Genomic DNA, 23,755 nt, shown 5'->3' with positions numbered 1-23,755 from the left:
GGATCACCTTCACGTAATATCACAGCTAATGGAGAAAGCAAATGAATAAAAAAACACCATTATGCCTGGAATTTGTGGATTATGAAAAGGCATTTGACTCCATACAGCATAAGGCAATGTTTCAGGCACTGGAAAGACAAGCCATAGATACCCTGCATATTATGATTTTGAAGAAAATATATGAGAGTGCTATCTCCTTTATTAGACTAGACAAACACAGTAGGAAATTTACAATTGAGAAAGGAGTTCGACAAGGAGACACAATATCTCCGAAGCTGTTTACTGCTGCCCTTGAGGAAGCTTTCAGAAGATTAGACTGGTCGCAGAAAGGAGTCAGTGTGAACGGAGAGTACCTAAACCATTTACGATTTGCAGATGACATTGTGGTCATAAGCCATGATCCCAAAGAATTAGAGGAAAATCTTAATCAGTTATGCACAGTTAGTAAGGATTTTGGACTAAAGATGAATATGGCTAAAACAAAAGTAATGATGAAAAAGTATACCACAGAAAGAGAAATAATGATTGAAGGAGCAGTAATTGAAAAGGTGAAGTCATATACTTATCTAGGACAAGTTATTAGCTATAATAATGATAAATGGCTGGAAGTCAAGAGAAGAATAAATTTTGGATGGATGGCATTCTGGAAATATAGTCACATACTGAAGAGCAATATCCTAGTTTGTCTGAAACGTAAAATAATGAACCAATATATGAACCAATGTTATGTTCACTAAAAGAATGGAAGAGTAGCCGAGAACTACACAGTGAAGAATGGAACGAATTATATTGGGAATCAGACTGTTAGATAAGAAGAGAAACACATGGATTAGGCAGCAAACTCAAGTAAAGGACATTCTTATCAAAACTAAAGAACTAAAATGGTCTTGGACAGGACACATAGCTCGAAGATGTGATGACAGATGGACTAAGAAAATAATAGAATGGTACCCAAGAGGAGCTAGAAGAAAACCTGGAAGACAAAGGCGGAGATGGATAGATGAAATTCATGAGTTTGTGGGTAGTAAATGGATGGCCAGTGCTCAAAACAGAAGGAATGGGAAAGTTGCTGGAGAGGCCTTCATCCTGCAGTGGATTGAAAATGGCTGATGATGATGATCATAATCCCCTATTCTTTCACATCCTGAACATCCTTTAATTCTTCATCTTTAAACTACAACTGGATTTCTGTCCCTTAGATGAATACCCTACTGGAATAACTCTATCTAAATCTTGTGGCTTAAACTGTGCCAGATTACTAAACATCGACACCAGCCATCCACCTCTTCAATCCCTATTGCACTGTGTTTGTGAGCAGCAATAACAATCCATGGCTTGATTTTTGAGTCAACCTCCCTGCCATTGTTTTTAATTGTTCTTGATTTGTGCTACGACGTTCATTTTTTTTCTCTCTCTCTTTATATTTTCCTATTTGTTATAATTTCATTTTTATATGCTTTTTAATTTTGTGTAACTTTTCCCTTTCTCACTTTTTAATCATTTTATGTATCATTTTCTGTCTTAATGTAAAACTCCTGGCCATGTTGCCGTGACGAGTATTATTGCTCCTAATACTTGTATCGTACTTAGCAGCAATAAAAAAATGTATTTAATTACATTTGGTAGCTTTTAAACTTTAGCTACTATTTTTGTGACCATATTTTTGCAATCAGTCCAAATCCTTCTGAAGTGCCATAGCCTGGTTTCAATTGTTAGCCACCCTTTCAACATTTAAGTGTAATCAGAAAACTTCAATGGCTTCCTCTATATTCCTACCTGGATGTCATTTAAGGTAAGAAACAAGAAAGGTCTGAGCACTGATCCCTGAGGGATACCAATCTACTCTGAGGAATACACAGGAGTAGAGGGTGGTCTCATTTATGACCACCCTCTATCACCTGTCCTTCAACCACTCCCTAATCCTGATCTGATATAATTATATAATTTACACAATAACTTCTCATGCGGAATTGAAAGTTAGCAGCCTATCAAAAGTCTTACTGAAATCCAGATATAGAATGTTAAAGTTGTTTCTTGCATCCATCTGATTTATTACCTCATCAGAATTTACCAGACTCGCAAGGCAACACTTCACTTTCATAAAAATCATTCCAAGACTCATTTACAATGCCATTCTTGGTCAGGTGGTCCTATATTTAGATTTACTTTACCAAAAACAGAAGTCAGACTCACTAGTCTATAATTGCCCACCACTTCTTTAACTCACTCTTGTAGAGTGAGGAAATGTTGGCACTTTTCCAGTTCAAAATAAATATTTTATTGTTCAAGGTTTAGACCAAAATGGATACCAGATGAACTGGTGAGTTTAGTAGTAGATAAGAAAAGTGCATCTAATGATTTTCAGGAACATACAATCCTACAGTTATAAATTAATGTAATCAAGTTACTAATGGGGTAAGCATGCTGAGACAGATTATGAAGTCTTTGGCTAAGTGTGCAAAGAAAAGTAGCAAAGAATTCTTTGCTTATGTTAGTGTGCTAGAAGGAAATGGGTGGATCACATTGGTATTTTTTATATGAATGGCATGAAACTGTTGACGATTAGATTATGTAAATGGAAAACATATTTTTCATCAACATTCACACAGGAAGCTATTAGAGATGAAGTCCAGACGTCCACCTAATTCTGACTGGGAGTTAAATAATTTTATGATAACTACAGGATAGCTGGATATACAAATGTCATACTTTTAGCTGTATGACATTTGTACAGGATATTTTCAATGTACAAATGTCACACAGCTAAAAGTAAAAACACCTGGATCTGATAAAATCTATCCAGTTATAAAAAGCAACAAAAGGGGTAATCTAACCTTTTGTTATGATATGAGGATTTAGAAGAAGTTTGAAGGGTGAAGCAGATGAGTAGTACAAACTGTAATTAGCCAACAAACTTGGGGGTAATTGTGCAGTCAGATATGAAGTTTTTTTGAGCAATGCAGAGCTGCCAGTGCAGCTCATGTCCTCAGTCCTATCAGTGATATACAGGAATTTTGCTAGCAGGGATAAGGAGGTGATTATTCCTTTGTGTAGGCCTCCGTAGCCGAGTGGTCATGAGCGGGAGTTAAGTAGTACACGCTCTTTGAGTAGACCGGGGTTCAAACCCCTGACTGCTGAATACGGTCGATCTGCCAACCCGCACTGGACCAGCGTGGCAGATTATGGTTCATTTCCCTCAGCATGAATTGTTGAGGAGGCTTCCATCCTGCAGTGGGTTGATAATGGCTGCACTTTACCTTTTTACCTTTTTTATTCCTTTGTGTAAGGCATTGGTCAGGCCACACCTTGAGTACTGCATATAGGTCTGGAAGCCTCATTTTAGGAAGAACATAGAGCTGTTGGAATGAGTATAGAGAAAGGCAATGAGATTGACGAGGGGAACAACAGGTTACTCTTACCAAGAAAGGCTTAAGTTCTGGAAATTGCAGTGTCTGGAGACTAGGCACCTGCAAGGTGATATGATTGAGGTGTTTAATGGTTTGAATAAATTTAGAGGATTATACAAAATAAGTGAAAAGGGTGGACAATTAGAAGCAAGTGAAATGGATTTATTTTTTTTTTTCTTTAGCTGTGCTATATAAGCTTGATATAAGCATCATTTTATTAAAACTGTTGCTAATACTAATATGGTGGTTTATTAATTTTTCATATGTCTTGTGTACAGTATCAATATAAATTAGAAATTCTGGGTGCACAAAAGGTATGTGTGATTTCAATCCATGTTGATTGTATGATTATTGCAATTCAGAAAGGTGTCAAATAACTGCTTCTGCGATTATTTTTTATAATGCTGTATTTATTACATCTTATTGATATTAAGCATAAGCATGGTAATCCATGATTTCCAATGTACAAATGTCAGACAGTAGCACAGCCTGCTTAAATGCTGTACTACTATCTGAAGCACCTGAATTGAATTTCATTTGCTTTAACCATATCACTGTATTACAGAACATGTGTGGCAAGTGACTGTAAAAAATAAAGGCCTTGGAAGTAGTAGAAACATAACAGGATCACATCGTCTTTGTTTAACTACCCAGTCATTAACTCTTGTGAAGATGAATCCACATTCTGATAAGCCAGATATGCTAGATTTTCCTGTAAGAATAATAAATATCCACTTTTAATAATAAAAAAAAAATAAATCACATGTATTGATTAATATGTATTATATCTTATCATATATAATTTCCATTAATATTTTTTGTTTACTAGTATGAGGTGTGATTAAACTGTTCAAGGATACTTTTTATCTTGAAATTGCAGCATCATAGTGCATCTAGATGTAGCAACACCTGAATCACCCATTTAACTGCAGTCAGTCAGCCATTCAATATAGTTATATATAACTATATTGAATTTAATTATTTAATTGTAATAAGCTGCTTTATCTATTTTTCTGCATTTTAAAATAGTGATTTTACTATAGGGTGAATTTTCATCCATTTTTGTTTCAAATTATGGAAAGTGTAGCAGAAGCCTACAAAATACAACAGCTATCAGAAGATATGTTATGACATTCAGAGACTTTTCATTGGTTCTCATAGTTTAAAGATGTTTTCTATTGAAGATGGTCCTCTCTCTCCACCCTTCAGTTTCAAAAACTATTGATTTAATTGCTCATGTTTGTGATCTGTTCAGGATTGATTGCTGTTTAATTATTGCCAAGTTGCTAGTGAAACTAGTATTTCTTATGAGATGCAAGTCAGTTTTAACACAAAAACACAAGGTTTGGAACTGTGACACATTCCCAAATCCCTATTACTCTCAGTAGAAAATTATCTTCTCCAAGGCCAAAAAAAAAACTGAAAGCAATCTCAATCAAATATGAAGAGCATGTTTATGTGTTTTTTTGATTTGCAGGACATTTTTCATTATAAATTTGTCCTCTATGGTCAAACAGTGAACCAGTAATGCTACAAAACAGTTCTATTGCAATTGTGTGATGCCATTCAGGAAAAAAAAAAATGGTCAGAAAAGTGAGTTTCAAGTAATTGGTGCTTGCATTAAATGCCATGCACACTTGGTGCTGTCTATTTGAGAATTTCTTGCAAAGCACTCTGTTACTGTAGTCCACCATACTCATTGGATTTAATTCACTGTGGTTTATTTTTTCTTCCCAAGATTAAAGTCCCTTTGAAAGGTCATGGATTTGCAAACTGAAGAAATTATTCAGAATACAACTCAAGAACTATTAGCAATTCCAAAAAAGCCTATCAGGAGTGCTTCCAGAAGCTGCAGAAATGTTGAAATTGTTGTATACAGTGTCAAGTTGATTGCTTTGAAAGAGATCCATCTGAATAACTTGTTAAGCTTCATTTCTCAAAAAGTTCTGTCGCTTGACTTTTTGATCACAGCCTGTATGTGTCTCTGTGTCCTTTTAATTATAGTAGTAAAGTTAATTATAATAACCATTATGGAAGGTAGGTTTTTTTTTTTTTTTTTATTTATGTGCATAACATATTACCATGAATATGCCTGCATGTTTTGAAATTTAATCTCCCACTCCGCAATGGTTTTGTAAACTGCAAAATGAAAGGGAACTAATAGTTTCACTTATGTATTTTATGTTTATAACTGTTTTTTTGAGCAGAAATAATAAATGAAACAACTTCAAAGGCAATCTGTCCAAATAGCATAGCTGGCAAGCTTCACCATTTCCCAAATATTAGTTCAATTCATGAGCTTTTTGATCACACCTTGTATAATACCAGTGACTTTATAAAAATAGCATAACACTATGCCACTCTGTAGAATTATTGCTGAAACATCTTCTACAGCTTTTTATATGAAGTTTCAAAACTAAAAATATTTTGTAGTTCTACATGTGCCTGAAAATTATTTATCTTCAGATACATCATGCCACTCAAAGTTATTCTGCAGTTCTATAGCAAGTTAATGTTGCTTAAACGTATCTCTCTAAATAGCCACTATTTATACCATGTGAGTTTTTTAATTTAGTTTATTCAACGTATTGACTAAATATACTATACAGTTAGGCAACATTTCAGGAACCTTGCCTGAACCCATCATCAGACCAAACTTGGCTGTACTAGAGGACAGCCTCTAAAACAAAAACTTGTACCAATTAATTATTATTGTTAATACAAGCATCCAATTATCTATTACTTATAAGTTTTTTAAATACAGTAGGCCCTCTTTATAACACGGTTTCCTTTACGCTGATATACTATAACGCTGTTCTTATATTATAATATGTATCTCACTATAATGCTCTTTTACCAATGAAGGATTGATTTTACGGATTGAATTTTTGGCATGTTTAACAAAAAGTTTCATCTGATGTAGTCGATATCATGAAAATGAATAGCAAAACAGCATTAAAACGTCTCCCACACCGACTTGAGAAATTTTGCCCCACGCTCAGTGAAATATTCTCCCACGCTACATTTAATTGCAGTCCAGTGACTTGTTACGTAGTTCTAAGATCAACATTTGAAAAAATTATCAAGTTAAGGAATATGCAGTATTGCTTGTAATATTTGTGTTATATGCATTTATCCAAAATGTAGTCATCACTCAGTACAGTGTTAGACATCGTCCACAACTGACAGTTTACTCAACCATTGTACTGTATCGTAATTAATGAAATGCAGTTACATTTTTGAAGAGTTAATAATGGTGCATAGGAATGAAAAAGCAACGTCTGGAGGTGGCACGAAGACTGCAAAGATAAGTAAAAGATTGAGTTTGAAAATTAAATTAGATGTTTTGAAGCAAATCGATTCCAGTCAATGACAAGTGGATGTGTGCAATAGTTTAGGACTGGCAGTTTCAACTATACGAACAATTATAAAAAATAAAGAATTAAATTTAGCCACAGGAAAGGCAGCTGTTCCACTGCAAGCAACTAAATTGATTACAGCTAGGCCAGCTATTATGGTTGAAATGGAGAGACTTCTAAATATTTTATTGAAGATGAATATCCAATGCAGAATTCTGTTAAGTTCAATTATTATTAAAGAAAAAGTGATTAGCCTATGTGAAGATCTGAAGAAAGCTCACCTCGAAAAAAAAAGTGGAACCATTTAATGCTATTAAGGGCTGGTTTGATAGATTTAAAAAGCACTATAATCTACATAGCAGTCCAGGGAGAAGCCACAAGTACAGATCAAGAAGGAGCTGAAACTTTCAAAAAAGGACTTGTTAAAATTATTGAAGAGAAGTGTTATTACTGCTCAATAAGTTTTTAACATAGATGAAATAGGACATTTTATGGAAATGAATGCCTAAAAGAAGTTTCATATCAAAAGAAGAAAAAAACATGCCAAGCTTCAGAACAGTGAAGAATCAGTTGACTTTATTGTTGGTTGGCAACGCTGGGAAGAATTTAAATTAAAACTCCTTTTAGTTTTTACCATTCAGAAAATCCAAGGGCTCTTAAAGGTTTTACTAAATCAAACCTGCCTGTAATTGGGAAAGCTAATAAAAAAGCTTGGAAACCAGGCCTCTTTTTGTTGATTGATATGCTGAATTCTTCTCTCCTGCAGTGGAAAGATATTTTACAAAAAATAACCTTGATTACAAAGCAATTCTGATCATTGACAACATGCCAGGACTTTAAACAATCATATAAAAATTTTTTTACATGCCTCCAAATGCTACATTTCTGATCCAAACAATGAACTAAGATGTTATTGCCACATTTAAAGCTTATTACATAAGGAACATCTTTTCCCAAGCTATTAAAGCCATCAACACTGGAAAAAATGTGCCGCGCCTAAAGGGGTTTTGGAAATCGGACAACATTAAAACTGGCATCTACAATATTTCAAGTGCCTAGCATGAAGTGATTCAGAAAACCATGAATGGAGTGTGGAGGAAAGTTTGGAAGGACTGCATAAAGCAGCGTTTCTCAAACTGTGTTCCACAGAACACTAGTGTTCCGTGAGATGTGAACAAGTATTCCACAAAAATTCATATTAATAATTTAAAAAAATAAAATAAATTTTGCATATTTATAGCGTACACCACTTTTGTATCATTATAATATTTAATATAATTTTTTTTTTGGTTATTACTTAATTTGGTTTACTTTTACTTAAACAAATTACTTTTATTTGGTTATTGGTTAATATACTGGCATAGACTAATAATCAAATAGAACACTTTATTTTGGCGGACTTTGCATAGAGGTAATGACACCTACGAAAAAGTAGCAATGTGATGATCTAGTATGCCATTCGTATCTGATTTAGCCTGGAGTACACGGGTTGAAAGAGAGGAGGAAGCAAACCGATATCATAACTAAACTCACTTCCTTGTATAAATTTTTTTTGATGATCATTAGTATATCGAAATATTATTATTAAAATATATGACCATAGATTTGTGATTGAAAAAAGGAACTTTAAAACGAGAAGAAAGTACTTCTAGTATTGCAAACTGCACTCGATGAAAACGAATACAATATTTTCACTCTTCAAAGTGAGGATGAACAATTGCAGTCTTTTGTTCCCCAAAAATCCAAAGTGAAAAACCAGGAACCAACTAATAAAAGACCAAAACAAAAGTATGATGACAGTTATTTGAATTTTGGCTTTACATGTGTTGGAAATAAAGATGCTCCTGATGCACAGTGCATCGTATGTAATAAAATATTACCAAATAGTTTCTTTGGCTCCCGCTAAACTCGTTTCATAAGTTTTCCATAAATATATTGTGAGATTTAAAGTGTTCTGTGAGCGTCAGGAAAGGCATCCGGCCGTAAAAATTGCATGCCAAAACAATAAAATAACGCTGACCCCATATAATAATGGGAAAAAGGCGAGGACAAAAAAAAAAAAATTTAGTGTTCTGTGAATATCTTGTGAGATGAAAAGTGTTCTGTGAATATATATTGTGAGATGAAAAGTGTTCTGTGAATATATATTGAGATGAAAAGTGTTCCGTGACTAAAAAAGTTTGGGAAACGCTGGCATAAAGGTTGAGAATGTTAAAGCGCAAATTGTTCAGCTCAGAAAAGAAGCAGGATTGGACGAAATTGACGATGACACACAAGCGATTATCAACATTGACAGCTCCTCTAATGAAGAATTTGTGAAAATGACAAAAGAACAAGAGCATGCAATTGAGGAAAAAGATGATCAAGATCCTACAGATGAAGAACTGATAAAGATGCTGACTGCAAAAGGACTTAGTGAAGCTTTCCAACACTTTGAAAAAACACGTGATTATTTCTGGGAGAATGACCCTGACATGGAACAAAGTTCCAAGGTAATAAGAAATTTAAAGAAAGAAACTAATCCCTACATGATTTTGTATGAGAGGGAGAGGGACAAAGCACAACCCAAAATCAACACATTTTTCAGTCCAAAGATACGAAAACTTGACAGCCCAGGGCCATTAGATTAATAAATTCATAATTTTAATTGACATTTTAAGTTTAATTTTGATATGTAATGTAGTTACTTACCACATAATTATATACTTATGTAATATAGAATATTTTATATGTATAAATTCTTGTATATTCTTGTGTACTTCCTAATTTTTTCTCCATGGGTTTTCTGCAGATTGCCAGCACTATGTCAATCAGATAGGTAGCCTTTTCCTTCTTGTTTATTATTATTATCTGTTTATTATTTTGACCAACATTTGTGCATCTTTTCAATACCATTTATTATTATAATTATTATTATTTTTTTTTTTTTTTTTTTTTTTTATGTGAACCCCAAACACGAGAGGTATTAGAACCTATAGTACTTAGTACCGTGCTTGGGTTTGGAGGTTGAGAAGATGAAAGAAGATATTTGTTGACATCGGACTTGAACTTCTGTAGATTGTAATTTTCAGGATATACGTATGAAGGAAGGTTGTTCAGAAAATGGCAGTTGAATGAATAAATGAGGAAGATTAAAAGTTGGTTCTGTGGGTTTGAAGTTGGACAGTAAATGGATGTTGGCTGGTGGCGGCACGTGTTTGGACTTTTTTAAAAGAGAGAGCAGGAATTATAGAAGCCAATTCAGAAGAACAGTGCCAATGGAAGTATCTGTAGAAGAGGCATGCAGCAGAAACAGCACATCTATGAGAAAGCGAGTGGAGAGACTCTGTTAGAGATGAATCATTAATTAACTTAACTGCCCTCTTCTGAATGGAATCAAGAAGCCTGAGAGTTTTGGGGGCACCACCCCAGATGTGGGAACAATATTCCATGGCAGGGCAGATTTGCGATTTATACAGAGTGAGCAGCTGTTTGGAAGAAAAGTAATGCCAAGAGCGAAAAAGAAAAACCAAGTTTTTTAAATGCAGAGGAAGCAATATTTGTAATGTGCTTGTGCCAAGAGAGATTAGAAGTCAGGGTAATCCCCAAAAGAGATATATCATTTTGCCTAGAAATCGGAGTGTCCCGAGAGATAGCATAGGAGCAGAAGAATCCTTTTTGCGAGATATAAGACAAGACTGAGTTTTAGAAGGGTTGAAATCAACTAAGTTGTCTTTGCCCCACTGGAGAATTACCTGACGATCGGCATTTAAGGAATTGGTAGCAGATTTTCAAGAAGTTGAAGCTGATTGAGCAGGACAAGGTTTCTCAAACTGTAAAGTGGAATGCAATGTGCTATCATCGGCAAAACTATGGATAAGATTGCCAGTCAATGGAAGAAGGTCATTAATATACAAGACGAAAAGAGTGGGGGAAAGAACTGAACCTTGGGGGACACCTGCATTACTGGAGAAGTTAGAAGATAGAGAGCCATCTACCATCACTCTCAGTGAGCGATCAGAGAGAAAACTGGATAACCAATTACTAAACACAGTTGACAAACCATAAGATGAAAGCTTGTTTAGAAGACCTTTATGCCAAACACTATCAAAAGCCTTTGAGATGTCAAGAGCAACTACTTGTGTTTCACCGAACTTTTCCATTGAATTAGTCCATAAATGGGTAACATAAGCCAGAATATCACCAGTGGATCGAGACTGACGGAATCCATACTGGCGATTGTTGATCAGACAGAAGGTTTCTAGGTAGTTTAAGAGTTGGCAGTTAATTGATTTCTCCATTACTTTAGAAAGAGTAGAAGTAATTGCAATGGGACGATAATTGGATGGGAGGGATTTGTCACTCTTTTTAGGAACTGGCTGGATATGAGCAAATTTCCAAGCAGAAGGAAAAACACCTTTGGAATAAGAAAGTGAAAAAAGGCGGCAAAGAATAGGAGTAAGTTCAGGAACACAGGTTTTGAGAACAAGTGGAGAAATACCATCAGGACCTGGAGCTTTCTTAGCATCAAGATTCATCAAAATCCTTCTGATATCCTTTTGACGGAAGACCACAGGAGGCATTGAATGGAGCGTGTTGGGAATGGTGGGAGGTGTTTTACTAAATCATTAATACATGAGCTGGAAGAAAAATGGGATGCTAGCAGGTCAGCTTTATCCTTGGCTGAAGTGACAACAGAACCATCTGGTTTGGACAGAGGTGGGAGCAGAGATGGGCAAAAGTTGCGGCCAATAGCTTTGGCAAGAGACCAGAATGCTCGGCTACCATTAGGGCAAGAAGCAAGTTTTCTACTCTTAGCCTGTTCAAACTCTAGTTTGGACTGATTAATAACTGCTTTAAAATTGTTGCGAGCTTTGGTGTAGGCAGAAAATGAAACTGAAGAATTAGAAACAAGCCAATTACGACATGCAACGTTCTTCTCTTGAATAGCCTTAGCACATTTATTGGAAAACCAAGGTTTGGATAAAGGACGAGATTTTAAAGTGGAGTGTGGGATAAAGGATTCCATTCCTGCAAGACTAATTTCACTGACACGATCTGAGCAAACGTGGACATCAGAAGTTTTGAAACAGTAATCCGACCAAGGAAAAGAAGAAAAGAAGTCTCGCAGGTCATCCCATTTTGCATCCTTGTAATGCCAAACAACACGAGGTTGGGAATAGCCATGAGATAAAGGTTCCATTGGAGAAGAGACAATCACCAAGTTGTGATCTGAAGTGCCTAAAGGACCTCTCACTTCGACCATGTACTTAGAAGGGTTGTTTGTGAGAAAAAGATCAAGTGTATTGGCTGTATGATTAGGATTGTCCGGTATTCTTGTTGGTAAATGAACAATCTGTGAATCTGTGCTAGGCCATTAGTAATTGCAAAAGCCTCAGCATCTCGACCTGCTGGGTCAGTGTGACTAGAAAACGGAAGCCAGCTGGAGTTGTGAAGTATCGGTTAGGAAATATCCTATGGCATAGATCACAACTCACAAATACAATGTTACCTTATGGGAATACAGTGTTCACTCAGCACTGATTCACTTAGCACTCTGTATTTACAGAACGAATTATCAGCATTAATCGGGGTCACCTGTATGTACAAATGAAAGTTAAAATAAATAAGATACTGACTTACCTATTAACAGCCTCCTACTTGCCGAATGCATGTTCGCCATTCAATCAAGAGGTGCTGTTAACATTATTATTATTATTACTCTTTATATTATTTCTCCCTGATTGAGGGTTCCACATCATGACAGGTATTGCTACCAAGTACACGTGGTGGTTGTTACGTCTGGTGTTACAGTTTGTTGAGGAACTCTCTGACAATCGTACAGGTGTTCAGGATTGCGACTTTCTAGATTTCCTCGTAGGTGTTCACTGGGAGACCTATTGTTGCTAGGCTGTTATGTAGGGTCTTTGGAACCATACCATGGTTGATATTATGATCTGGATTGTCGTTACTTGTTGCATATGCAACATCTCTTTGATCTCCTGTCTAAGGTTCGTGTACTTCCTAATTTTTTTCCCATGGGTTTTCTGCAGGTTGCTAGTGTTGGGTACCACTATGTCAATCTGATAGGTAGCCTTTTCCTTCTTGTTTATTATTATTATTATTATTATTATCTGTTTATTTCACAAAAGGAAACCACCCAGGGATGGCACTTTGCCTGTAACATCTTATTTATATCTATGTTGGGCCTAGGGCTTTTAATTGCTTAGCCAAATCAAGGCAGTGTTAGGTGGGTCGGAAAACTGCTAGCTTGAGGGGGATACAAGGACTAACAGATTAACAGTAGCCACTGGTAGAGGTGAGAGTGATTCTTCACTGCTTCTATTGGAATGAGCAGCAGCCTGGAAAACATGATGCAGGGTATTTCAGAGACATGGGTTGTGTTAGGGTAGCTAAGAATAGGAACAGGTGCATGTATACTTGAATGTACACCAATGCTAGCAGTTTGGTAAATAAATTTGAGGTATTGCTCAAAACATCAAAGGCAGATATTGTTGGGATATCAGAGACGTGGTGTCACACAGATATAAGGAATGCAGAACTGGAATTTGGGGGAGTACAATGTGTACAGGAAAGATAGGAGGGGAGGAGGGGTTATGCTATTAGTTAAGAAACACATAAAATCCAAGGAAGTGAAGCCAGTCGACATCGCTGGACAGTGCCATGTCAAGTCAGTTTGATGTGACATAAGCATTGGGAGATTAAAATTGAGAGTAGGAGTGTGTTATAGGACTAATGAATCTGATGAGTATAATAAGAAAAACTGTACAGGGAAATAGAGTGGGCCAGTAAATCAGAGAGTCTTATAATGGGGGATTTTAATTTTACAGATATTGACTGGAATTTGGGGGTTGGTCACTCACACACTAGCAAGGTTTTGTGGATTTATTAGATGATTGTTTTCTACATCAGCATGTTCAGGAGGCAACTAGAGGGAGTAATACTCTTGATCTAATTATCAGTAGTGATTCGTCATGCATTAAGAATCTGCAGATAAAGGAACCACTGGGTGTTAGTGATCACAGTGTGCTGAAGTGGGATTTACTCAAAGAGGTAACTACCATCAGTGGTAAAGGGAAGGGTTTTTCTTTCGTAAAGGCGACTATGGTGGTCTGAGACAGTATTTAAATTCTATAAGGTGGGACCAACTGATGATGTTACCAACAGCAAATTCAAAATGGGAAGCATTCAAAGAATTTATATTGGAAACTACTAGGCTTTACATACCAACTAAGAAATATTGTTCAAGGTTTAGGCCTAAATGGATGTCAGATGAACTAATGAGACATATGGCAGAGAAGAAAATGCATGGGATACATATAAATTAATGGGTGACATGGAAGCCTATGATAGATATAAGCTGGTCTGTAACCAAGTCACAAAGGAGTTTAGGCAGGCAAAGGCAGATTATGAGAAATCCTCGGCAAAAGATGCAAAGAAAAACAGAAAAGAGTTCTTTATCTATGTAAACTCTAGAAGGAAAGGGATGAATCAGATTAGTCCACTGGATATTGATGGTTCAACTGTTGAGTATTTTGCATCTACATTCATCCATGAGGAGTTATTCAGGGAGGGGAATACCAGAGGTGAGTTAAACTCTGTCAGTGAACTAGATGATTTTGTAATAACTGAGAGGAAAGTGGAGAAGAAATTGTTCAAGATAAACATAAAAAAAAAAAAAAAAAAGTCACCCGGGGTGGATGGGATCTATCCAGTTATATTAAAGGAGGCAGCAAAGGAAGTACCAAACCCTTAGCCATAATTATGAGAGCTTCCTTGGACTCAGGGGAGGTACCCATAGACTGGAAATGTGCAAATGTGACCCCAATTCACAAAGGAGGATCAAAGGCTGACACAAGTAATTATAGACCTGTGAGCTTAACTTCTGTTCCAGGAAAATTAATGGAGGCATTGGTTAAAGAAGCACTGCAGGATCATTTAGACAAGACTTCAGTTATAGCTCGGACACAGCATGGTTTTGTTAAGGGGAAGTCTTGCCTGACCAACTTGATTGGATACTATGATGCAGTCACAAAAGAACTGGATGCAGGGAATAGTTTTGATATTATATACTTGGATCTTAGAAAGGCTTTTGATACTGTTGCACATGGAAGACTGCTACACAAATTGGAGCAGTGTGACATTGGAGGCAAATTGCTGCTATGGATAAAGGGGTGGTTGAGGGGGAGAAGACAGAGAGTGGTAATCAATGGACACTGCTCATCGTGGACTAATGTTATTAGTGGAGTCCCTCAGGGCTCAGTGTTGGGTCCATTATTGTTTTCTGTATTTATAAATGATATTGATGATGGTATATCAAGCTTAATGTCCAAGTTTGCAGATGATACGAAAGTTAGCAGGGTTGTTTAGAACACTAATACAGTACGCTGCTGCAACTGGATCTAGAAAAGTTGTGCAGATGGACTGAGAGGTGGCAAATGTAGTTTAACATTGACAAATGTAAAGTATAACGTAAATATGTAAACAAATGTATATGGGAAGCAGTAAACCCCAGAGTGATGTATCAACTCTGTGGTACTAAACTGTGACAGGTAGAGAACGAAAAGGACGTGGGGGTAATTGTGCAGGCAGATATGAAGTTTTCTAAGCAGTGCAAATGGCCTGCAAGAATAGCTCATAATGTCTTGTCAATGATATACCGGAATTTTTCTAGCAGCGATAAGGAGGTAATTATCCCCTTGTATAAGGCAATGGTCAGGCCACACCTTGAGTACTGTATACAGGTCTGGAGGCCTCATTTTAAGAAGGATGTAGAGCTGATAGAATGAGTACAGAGAAAGGCAACAAGATTAGTGAATGGAACAAAGGGTTGCTCTTATGAAGAAAGGCTTAAGTTTTTTGCAAATTACAGTGTCTGAAGACTAGGCACTTGTGAGGTGATCTGATTGAGGTGTATAAAGCCTTGAATGATTTGAGCATGCTCAGTGTTGATGGGATTCTTCCTGTTGTTCAGAATAATCACCTGAGAGGGCATAAATTCAAATTAAGGAAAGACAGATGTAGGATAAGTGTGCAGAAGTGTGCCTTTAACCACCCGGTAGTTGGTTGGCGTAACAGACTTCCATCCTTTGTTAAATTGAGGGCTGAGTTGGACAGGTATTTGGAACTAATGGAGGGGTGAAATGGGAGCAGTGTTTTTTTTTTTTTTTTTTTGGCTTATGCTGCATAAGCTTGCTTTCTTGCATCATATGCCTCTACTAATGCTAATTGCCCATTGGGTTATCCTGTAGCCAGGTACTTCTTTGTTGTTTAGATGTGCTTCAAGGTTGATGGTTAGTTAAGCCTCACTCCCAAAAGGTTTTCTAAGATGTGGTTATGATGGCATTTGATTTGTTGGGGGAAGATTGTGGTGGAGGGGAAGAGTTCCCTGTGCTTCTTGTTTTTTTGTCCTTCTTAATTTATAGTTAATTAATTGTTATAGTGGCGCCTCCGTAGCCAGGTGTGAAGGAGCAGCAGTGCGTAGCACACGCTTCTTGATTAGACCGGGGTTGACCGTCACCACGAAATACTGAGGATGCGGAAAGGTTACGGAATGACCACCGCATATCCCGGAGCAATATGGCCTTAGTTGCTAATGCTCCTAAAAACCAAATAACAAACAAACAATTGTTATAGTTTTTTTCTAGGTCCTCTAGTACAGCCAAGTATGATCTGATGATGGGTTCCAGCAAGGTTCCCAAAATGTTAATTAATTTTATAGTATATTTAGTCAATAGGCTGAATCAACTTAACTTAAACCCACATAGTATAAATAGTGATTATTTAAAGAGATAAATTTCATGTAAAATCACCACATAATGTTCTTTCCTAACTATAATGTCACTTAGTATTTGTTCTCTACATTTTTGTATTGAACAAGAACTAAGTGACTTATGTTTGCATAAGTCATTTTTATATTTAATATGTACTTTATGAAAACATTAAAATATTTTTATAGCCAGTGGAGCATATGAATTCTTTTAAAATTTGAGTTCTAATTATGAAGAGACACAGAATATTGAAACATTCAGATTGTATAAAATAATTGCTTATATTATTTGCTTGCTCTGATTTACATTTTTTTATTTTGAGTGAGAAAGCCCTATACAGGAAAATTTTATTTTATGTTATGAAAAGGTAATAGTGGTTGAACCACTGTTCATTTGCCATGGAATTATCATTTCTGTTCTATAAATCACCTTGAATGCTTATGTTATCCATAAAATGCAGAAGGGAAAAAAAAATTGGATTCAGTTACTTCAGGTTACTATAAATCACATTTTAGCCATGGTATGTCACTATACTAGTATAGTGACATACCATGGCTGAAATGTGATTTATAGTAATTATTTTCAGTATCTTTGCAACGCAGTCCAGCATTATTTTCACTATCTTTGCAACGCAGTCTAGAATTATTTTCACTGTCTTTGCAACGCAGTCCAGCTCTTTCAAACAAATGACTAGGTGAAATGTGATTAGCATTAGCAAAGGCACATGATGCAAGAAAGCAAGCTTATATAGCATTAGCCAAAAAAAAAAAAAAAAACCCTTATTTCACCCATCCACTTGCTCCAAATGTTTTTCAGGTTCTGCCTTGAATCTATTTAAGCTATCGACTTCTATAACAACAGATGGAAGTTTGTTCCAGCAATCAACCACCCGCTGGCAAAAGGCAAACTTCCACACATCTATCCTACAACCATCTTTCCTCAATTTGAATTTATGCCCTCTCAGGCGATTAATCTGAGAAAGAGGAAGAATTCCATCAGCACTGAGCATGCTCAAACCACTCAAGGCTTTATACACCTCAATCAGATCACCTCGCAGGTGCCTAGTCTCCAGACACTGTCATTTGCAAAACTTAAGCCTTTCTTCATAAGAGCAACCCTTTGTTCCATTCACTAATCTTGTTGCCCTTCTCTGTACTTGTTCCAACAGCTCTACATCCTTCTTAAAATGAGGCCTCCAGACCTGTAGTACTCAAGGTGTGGCCTGACCATTGCCTTATAAAAGGGGATAATCATCTCCTTATCCTCTGCTAGAAAAATTCCTGTATATCATTGACCAAGACACCATGAGCTACTCTTGCAGACCGTCTGCACTGGTCAGAAAACTTCATATCTGCCTGCACAATTACCCCCAGGTCCTTTTCATTCTCTACCACTGTCAGTGTAGTAGCACAGAGTTGATATGTTCTTTGGAGTTACTGCTTCCCATATGTATTACTTTACATTTATCAATGTTAAACTTCATTTGACACTTCTCAGCCCATCTGCTCAACTTTTATAGATCCTGTTGCAGCAGCGTACTATCATTAACAACCCTTCCAACCTTCGTATCATCTGAAAACTTGGACATATTAAGCCTAATATACCATCATCAATATCATTTATAAATACAGAAAACAACAACGGACCCAACACTGAACCCTGTGGTACTCCACTAAAAACATTAGTCCACGAAGAGCAGTATCCATTGATTACCACTGTCTATCTTCTCCCACTCAATCCCTTTATCCATAGCAGCAGTTTGCCTCCTATGCCACACTGTTGTTCAAAAATTATTTATTTTAGGATTTCCATGAGTTTCCAAAAAAAATTATTTATTTTAGGGTTTCCATTTGATATATATAAACAGCATGACAAAACAGTTTATAAGCTGTAATGCTTCCTGGAAGGAAATATTCATGAAACCTTTCATGCAGATAATTGACAGTGCTTTTACTTTAGAGCCCCTACTTTGAATTTCTTGTTTGTCCTTTTCTGGGTGGGGCATGGATGCAACATCCAAAATATCTGCAGAAATCTGTTCTTGCTGAATACATCCTTAAAAAATTTAATTCTGACTATCCATTCTTCAGACCATTATTTCATTATATCAATTTTTTCATTTAGTCCCATGTTGATAACTTCAAAAATCTCCTTTAGTTAATTTAGTGAAACTTAAACCCAGTCACACCATATGGAACAGTAAAAAAATATCTTATTTATAAGAATTTCCTTATTTTCCCCTTAGTTTCTTCAGGAAGGTCTAAGTGTAGTACCAACTGTGTTGTACTACACTTAGGTTAGTAGAAAATGAAAAAGACCTGGGAGTGATTGTGCAGTCAGATATGAAGTTTTCTGAGCAAGGCAGACATGCTTCCAGAGCAGGTCATGGGGTATTACCAATGATATACAGGAATTTTTCTAGTAGGGAAAATGAGGTGATTATCCCTTTGTATAAGGCAATGGTCAGGCCACATCTTGAGTATTGTGTACAGGTCTGGAGGTCTCATTTTAGGAAGGATGTAGAGTTGCTTGAGTGAGTACAGGGAAGGCCAACAAGATTGGCAAGGAGAATGAAGGGGTCCCTTACCAAGAAAGGCTTAAGTTCTGCAAATTGCAGAGTCTAGAGCAATGGTTTTCAACCTTTTTTTTAATAACGGCACCCCTAAGTAATTTATTTTTTTTTTGTGGCACCCCTACTCAATTTTCTGCCTGTTAGATCTGATTCTAATTCTCTCTCTCTCTGTGTGTGTGTGTGTGTGTGTGTGTTATGATATTTATTACAATAATATAATTATAAAAATTACATTTCATAATACAAATTATATATATACAGTATATAATTTTATTCTTTATACAGAGGTACTAAGTAAACATCAATTATAGATCACCACAAAATTCAAAAGATACTATGCACCTTTTTATAATGAAATAAACATATAAATTAAAAAATAATAATAAGTTTAAGTTACTTAAACCCAAATTACGTGGCACCCCTCTAATTTTGTTGCGGCACCCCAGTTGAAAACCACTGGTCTAGAGTTTAGGCAACTGCAAGGTGATCTAATTGAAGTGTATAAGGCCTTGAATGGGTTGAGCAGGCTCAAATCTGATGAGAATTCTTCCGCTTGCTCAGATTACAAACCTGAGTGGGCATAAATTCAAATTTATGAAAGATAGTTGTAGAATAGATATGCGGAAATATGCATATAGCCAGTGGGTAGTTGATTGCTGGAACAAACTTTTATCTGTTGTTGTGGACGTTGAATAGAAGCATAATCAAATATAAACATTCCATATATTAAAAAAAAAAAAAAAAACACTGCTTGCTGTTAATAATTGAATATAGAAGATTTATTTTTTCATAAAATTTTTATATGAAGTATAAATAGAACACAGTACAATAATTAAGGCAACAGGAAAACAAATTTCATAATCGGAAACTCCGACGTTCTTGGTGCTACAACATCCAACTGAAAGAGGGCTAAAAAAACCAGTGCCATGCTCTTAATAATTGAATATAAATATCAATAAACATGGATTTAGCTTTTCAGATTGTTTATATGAAATTTAAATAGATGGTAGTACAGTAATTGCACACGTGCAGCTGGAAAACATACCAAATCAGAAACACTAGTGGGTGCACCAGACACAAATTTAGACTAGAAGTAGAATTTTACTATGGCATGACATTGGACCACATAGGTTTAAAGAGGTCAATTCACAGGTCCCAGTAGTAAATCAAGTTGTGAACAGTTATTTTTGGTGGTGATAGCATACACTTCGTATTGCACCCTCCTCTGTGATAAGTCTGTCACAATTGGACAGTTTACTTCATCCAACATATTGTTTTTTTTCAATGAAGGAATTTAATTATAGAAAAGACCACATTTCTTTAATTGAGTTTCTTTAATGTAACTTCTACCCTTTCTTTGAACAAAATATCACATATATTCTCTCTGCCTTGTTTTACTTCTGAGCAGCTGTTCACTTTGTACAAATCTCAGATTAGCCTTACCATGGAATACTATTTCAGTATCTACCTCTGAAGAGGTCTCCCCAAAGTCTCGTAAAAATTCTCAATTATTGGAAGGAGAAGATTTAGACTAATTAATGATCCCAGGCCGGCCACAAGCATGTTCAACTGGTTCTGTCAAACAGGGCCCCATGCTTAAAAGGTCTAAATAATAATATCATCCGGGTCTTTTCCACATTTCTATTAACGATCCTACCACCGTCTTAATGTCTCATTACCCACATTATTGTCACTCCAAGAGCACTTGTGCGAGTCGACTTGAAAATTGCTAGAAGTAGAGTGTATACTTCATTCTCAATGTTTATGTTTGTTTTTTTTTGATATCGAACATAGGACGTTATTTAAAAATGTAATTTTTATGTTATTAGCATTAGTAGAGACATACAATGTAAGAAGCAAGCTTATGCAGCATCAGCCAATAAAAAAAAAAAAAAATTTATTTAGCCTATTAGCTTCCACAACAAAAGATGGAAGCCTAATCCACCAATCAATTACCCGCTGGCTAAAAGCAAATTTCCACACATCTATTCTACAACTATCTTTCCTCAATTTGAAACTGTGCCCATTCAGGTTCCTAGACTGGACAAGAGGAAGAATCCCATCAACATTCAGCTTGCTCAACCCATTCAAAGCCTTATACACCTCAATCAGATCGCCTCACAGGTACATACACTCCAGGCACTGCAATTTGCAGACCCTAAGCCTTTCTTGGTAAGAGCACCCCTCACCAATCTTGTTGCCTTTCTTTGTACTCATTCTAGCAACTCTACATCCTCCCTCCAGACCTGTACACAGTACTCGAGGTGTGGCCTAACCATTGCCTTGTATAACGGGATAATCATCTCCCTGTCCCTGCTAGCAAAATTCCTATATATCATTGACAAGACTCCATGACCATTTGTCTGTCTGCACTGCTCAGCAAACTTCATATTTGACTGCACAATTACCCCCAGGTCTTTTTCACTTTCCACTTCCCTGAGTGTGTACCACACAGTCGGTACGTTTCTCTGCGGTTATTGCTACCCACATGCAATACTTTGCATTTGTCAATGTTAAACTTCAGTTGCCACTTCTCTGGTCTTGGCACATTATAGCCTTAGTAGCTAATGCGCCAATAAAATCAAAACCAAACCAAACCAAGCCACTTCTCAGCCCATTTTCCCAACTTATCTAGATCCAGTTGGAGTAGCATACTGTCTTTACTGTTGTTAACAACCCTCCCAACTTTTGTATCATCTGCAAACTTGGACATTAAACCTGATATACCTTCATCAATATCATTGATAAATATACAAAACAACAATGGGCCCAACATCAAACCCTAGGGAACTCCACTAATAAAGTTTGGCTAAGGGTTTGCTTACTTCCTTTGCTGCCTCCTTTAATATAACTGAAGAGATCCTGTCCACCCCAGGTGGCATCCTTATTTTTAACTTCAACAATTTTTACTCCACTTTGCTCTCAGTTATTACAAAATCACTTAGCTCCCTGTTAGTGTTTGATAAACTTCTGGCACTTTCCTCATTGAATAACTCCTCAAGTGTGAATGTAGATGCAAAATACTCATTAAGTTTATCAGCTACCTGAGCATGATCATCAATAGTCAACCCCTGTATGTTAAGTGGTCCAATCTAATTCATCCCTTTCCTTCTAAAGTTTACATAAGAAAAGAACTCTTTCCTGTTTTTCTTTGCATCCTTTGACAAAGATTTCTCGTAATGTGCCTTTTCCTGCCTTACCTCCTTTGGGACTTGATTACAGACTAATTTATACCTGCCATAGGCTTCTGTGTCACCTGATACTTTATATGCATCCCATACATTCTTCTCTGCCATGAGCCTCGTTAATTCATCTGATATCCATTTAGGCCTAAACCTTGAAAAGTATTTCGTAGTTGGAATGAAAAGCCTTGTAGCCTCCAAAATTAAGTCGCTGAAGGCTTCCCATTTAGAATTCAACGTTGGTAACATCAACAGTTGATCCCATTGTACAGAATTTAAAAAAAACTGTCTGAGTCCTCTGTAGTCACCTTTACAAAAGCCCTTCCCTCTAGCCTTGATGGTAGTTACATCTTTAAGTAATTCCCACATCAGTACATTGTGATCACTATCACACAGTGGTTCCTTTATCTGCAAATTCTTAATGCATGAATAATCACTGCTGATAATCAGATCAAGAATATTACTCCCTCTGGTTACCTCTTAAACATGTTGCTGTAGAAAACAGTCATCCAATAAATCCACAAAAGTCTTGCTACTGTGCGAGTGACCAACCACAAGTTCCAGTCAATATCTGAAAGTTAAAATCTCCCATTATATGACATTCTGATTTACTGGCCCACTACTTCTCTGTACAATTGCTCATTATACTCATCGGATTCAGTAGGCCTATAACACACACCTACTCTCATTTTTCCTTTCCCGGTGCTTATTTCACACCAGACTCAACACTGCATTGTCCACCAACATCAATTGGATGCACTTCCTTAAATTTTGTGTTTCTTAACTAACAGCATAACCCCTTCTCCCTTCCTGTCCTGCTATCCTTCCTGTACACATTGTACTCCCCAAATTCCAACTCTGCACTGCCTATATCTGTGTGACACCATGTCTCTGATATCCCAACAATATCTGCCTTAGATGTCTTGACTAGCACTTCAAATTTATTAACTATAAATTGGTGTACATGCAAATATACATGCACCTGTTCCTACTCCTAGCCACCCTAACACAGCCCATGTATTTACTTGTTCCACTACGACTCCCAGCAGTCCAGGAAATCTCCATTACTTTTCTTTCCGGGCTGCTGCTCATTCTAATTGAAGCAGTGCAAAAATCAATTTTGCTTCTGCCTGCGACCACTGTTAACCTTTTAAACTGTGTATCCCTCCATACTAGCAGTTTTCCGCCCCACGTAACACTTCCTCGATAGCATCAGCAAATATTCTTCACTGTTTCTGTTTGAGTGTACCCCATCCCTGTAGAAGCAGTCTACTCACTTTTAGTAATAACTGTATTGTTTTTAACTTCTGGAGGTAAGGAAATAGTGAGTAATGACTGCAATTGTTAAACAATATTATTGATTAATGTATTAGCATTAGCATTAGTAGAGGCATTTGATGTAAAAAATCAAGCTTATGCAGCATCAGCCAAAAAAAAATAAATAATAAATAAATAAATATATAAA

The 23,755-nt window shown here is 36.5% G+C and overlaps 1 protein-coding gene across 5 annotated transcripts in view; it reads left to right on the top strand.

Annotated features, from left to right (window-relative positions):
• Nucleotides 1-23,755, top strand: part of LOC150085489 (uncharacterized) — a 265,026-nt gene that overhangs the window by 80,795 nt on the left and 160,476 nt on the right. For all 5 annotated transcript variants that reach the window (XM_090374071.1, XM_090374070.1, XM_090374069.1 and 2 more), the window contains exon 4: nt 3,973-4,121. In XM_090374071.1, coding sequence (XP_090230197.1) covers nt 3,973-4,121 — 149 coding nt within the window. The remainder of the gene's footprint in view (nt 1-3,972; nt 4,122-23,755) is intronic.

Source organism: Mastigoproctus giganteus, chromosome 5 (genome assembly GCF_048544385.1).
Source record: "Mastigoproctus giganteus isolate SK-2022 chromosome 5, ASM4854438v1, whole genome shotgun sequence".
NCBI lineage: Eukaryota > Metazoa > Arthropoda > Arachnida > Uropygi > Thelyphonidae > Mastigoproctus > Mastigoproctus giganteus.
Note: the sequence above shows the minus strand (reverse complement) of the source record. Positions and strands in the feature narration are given on the sequence as shown.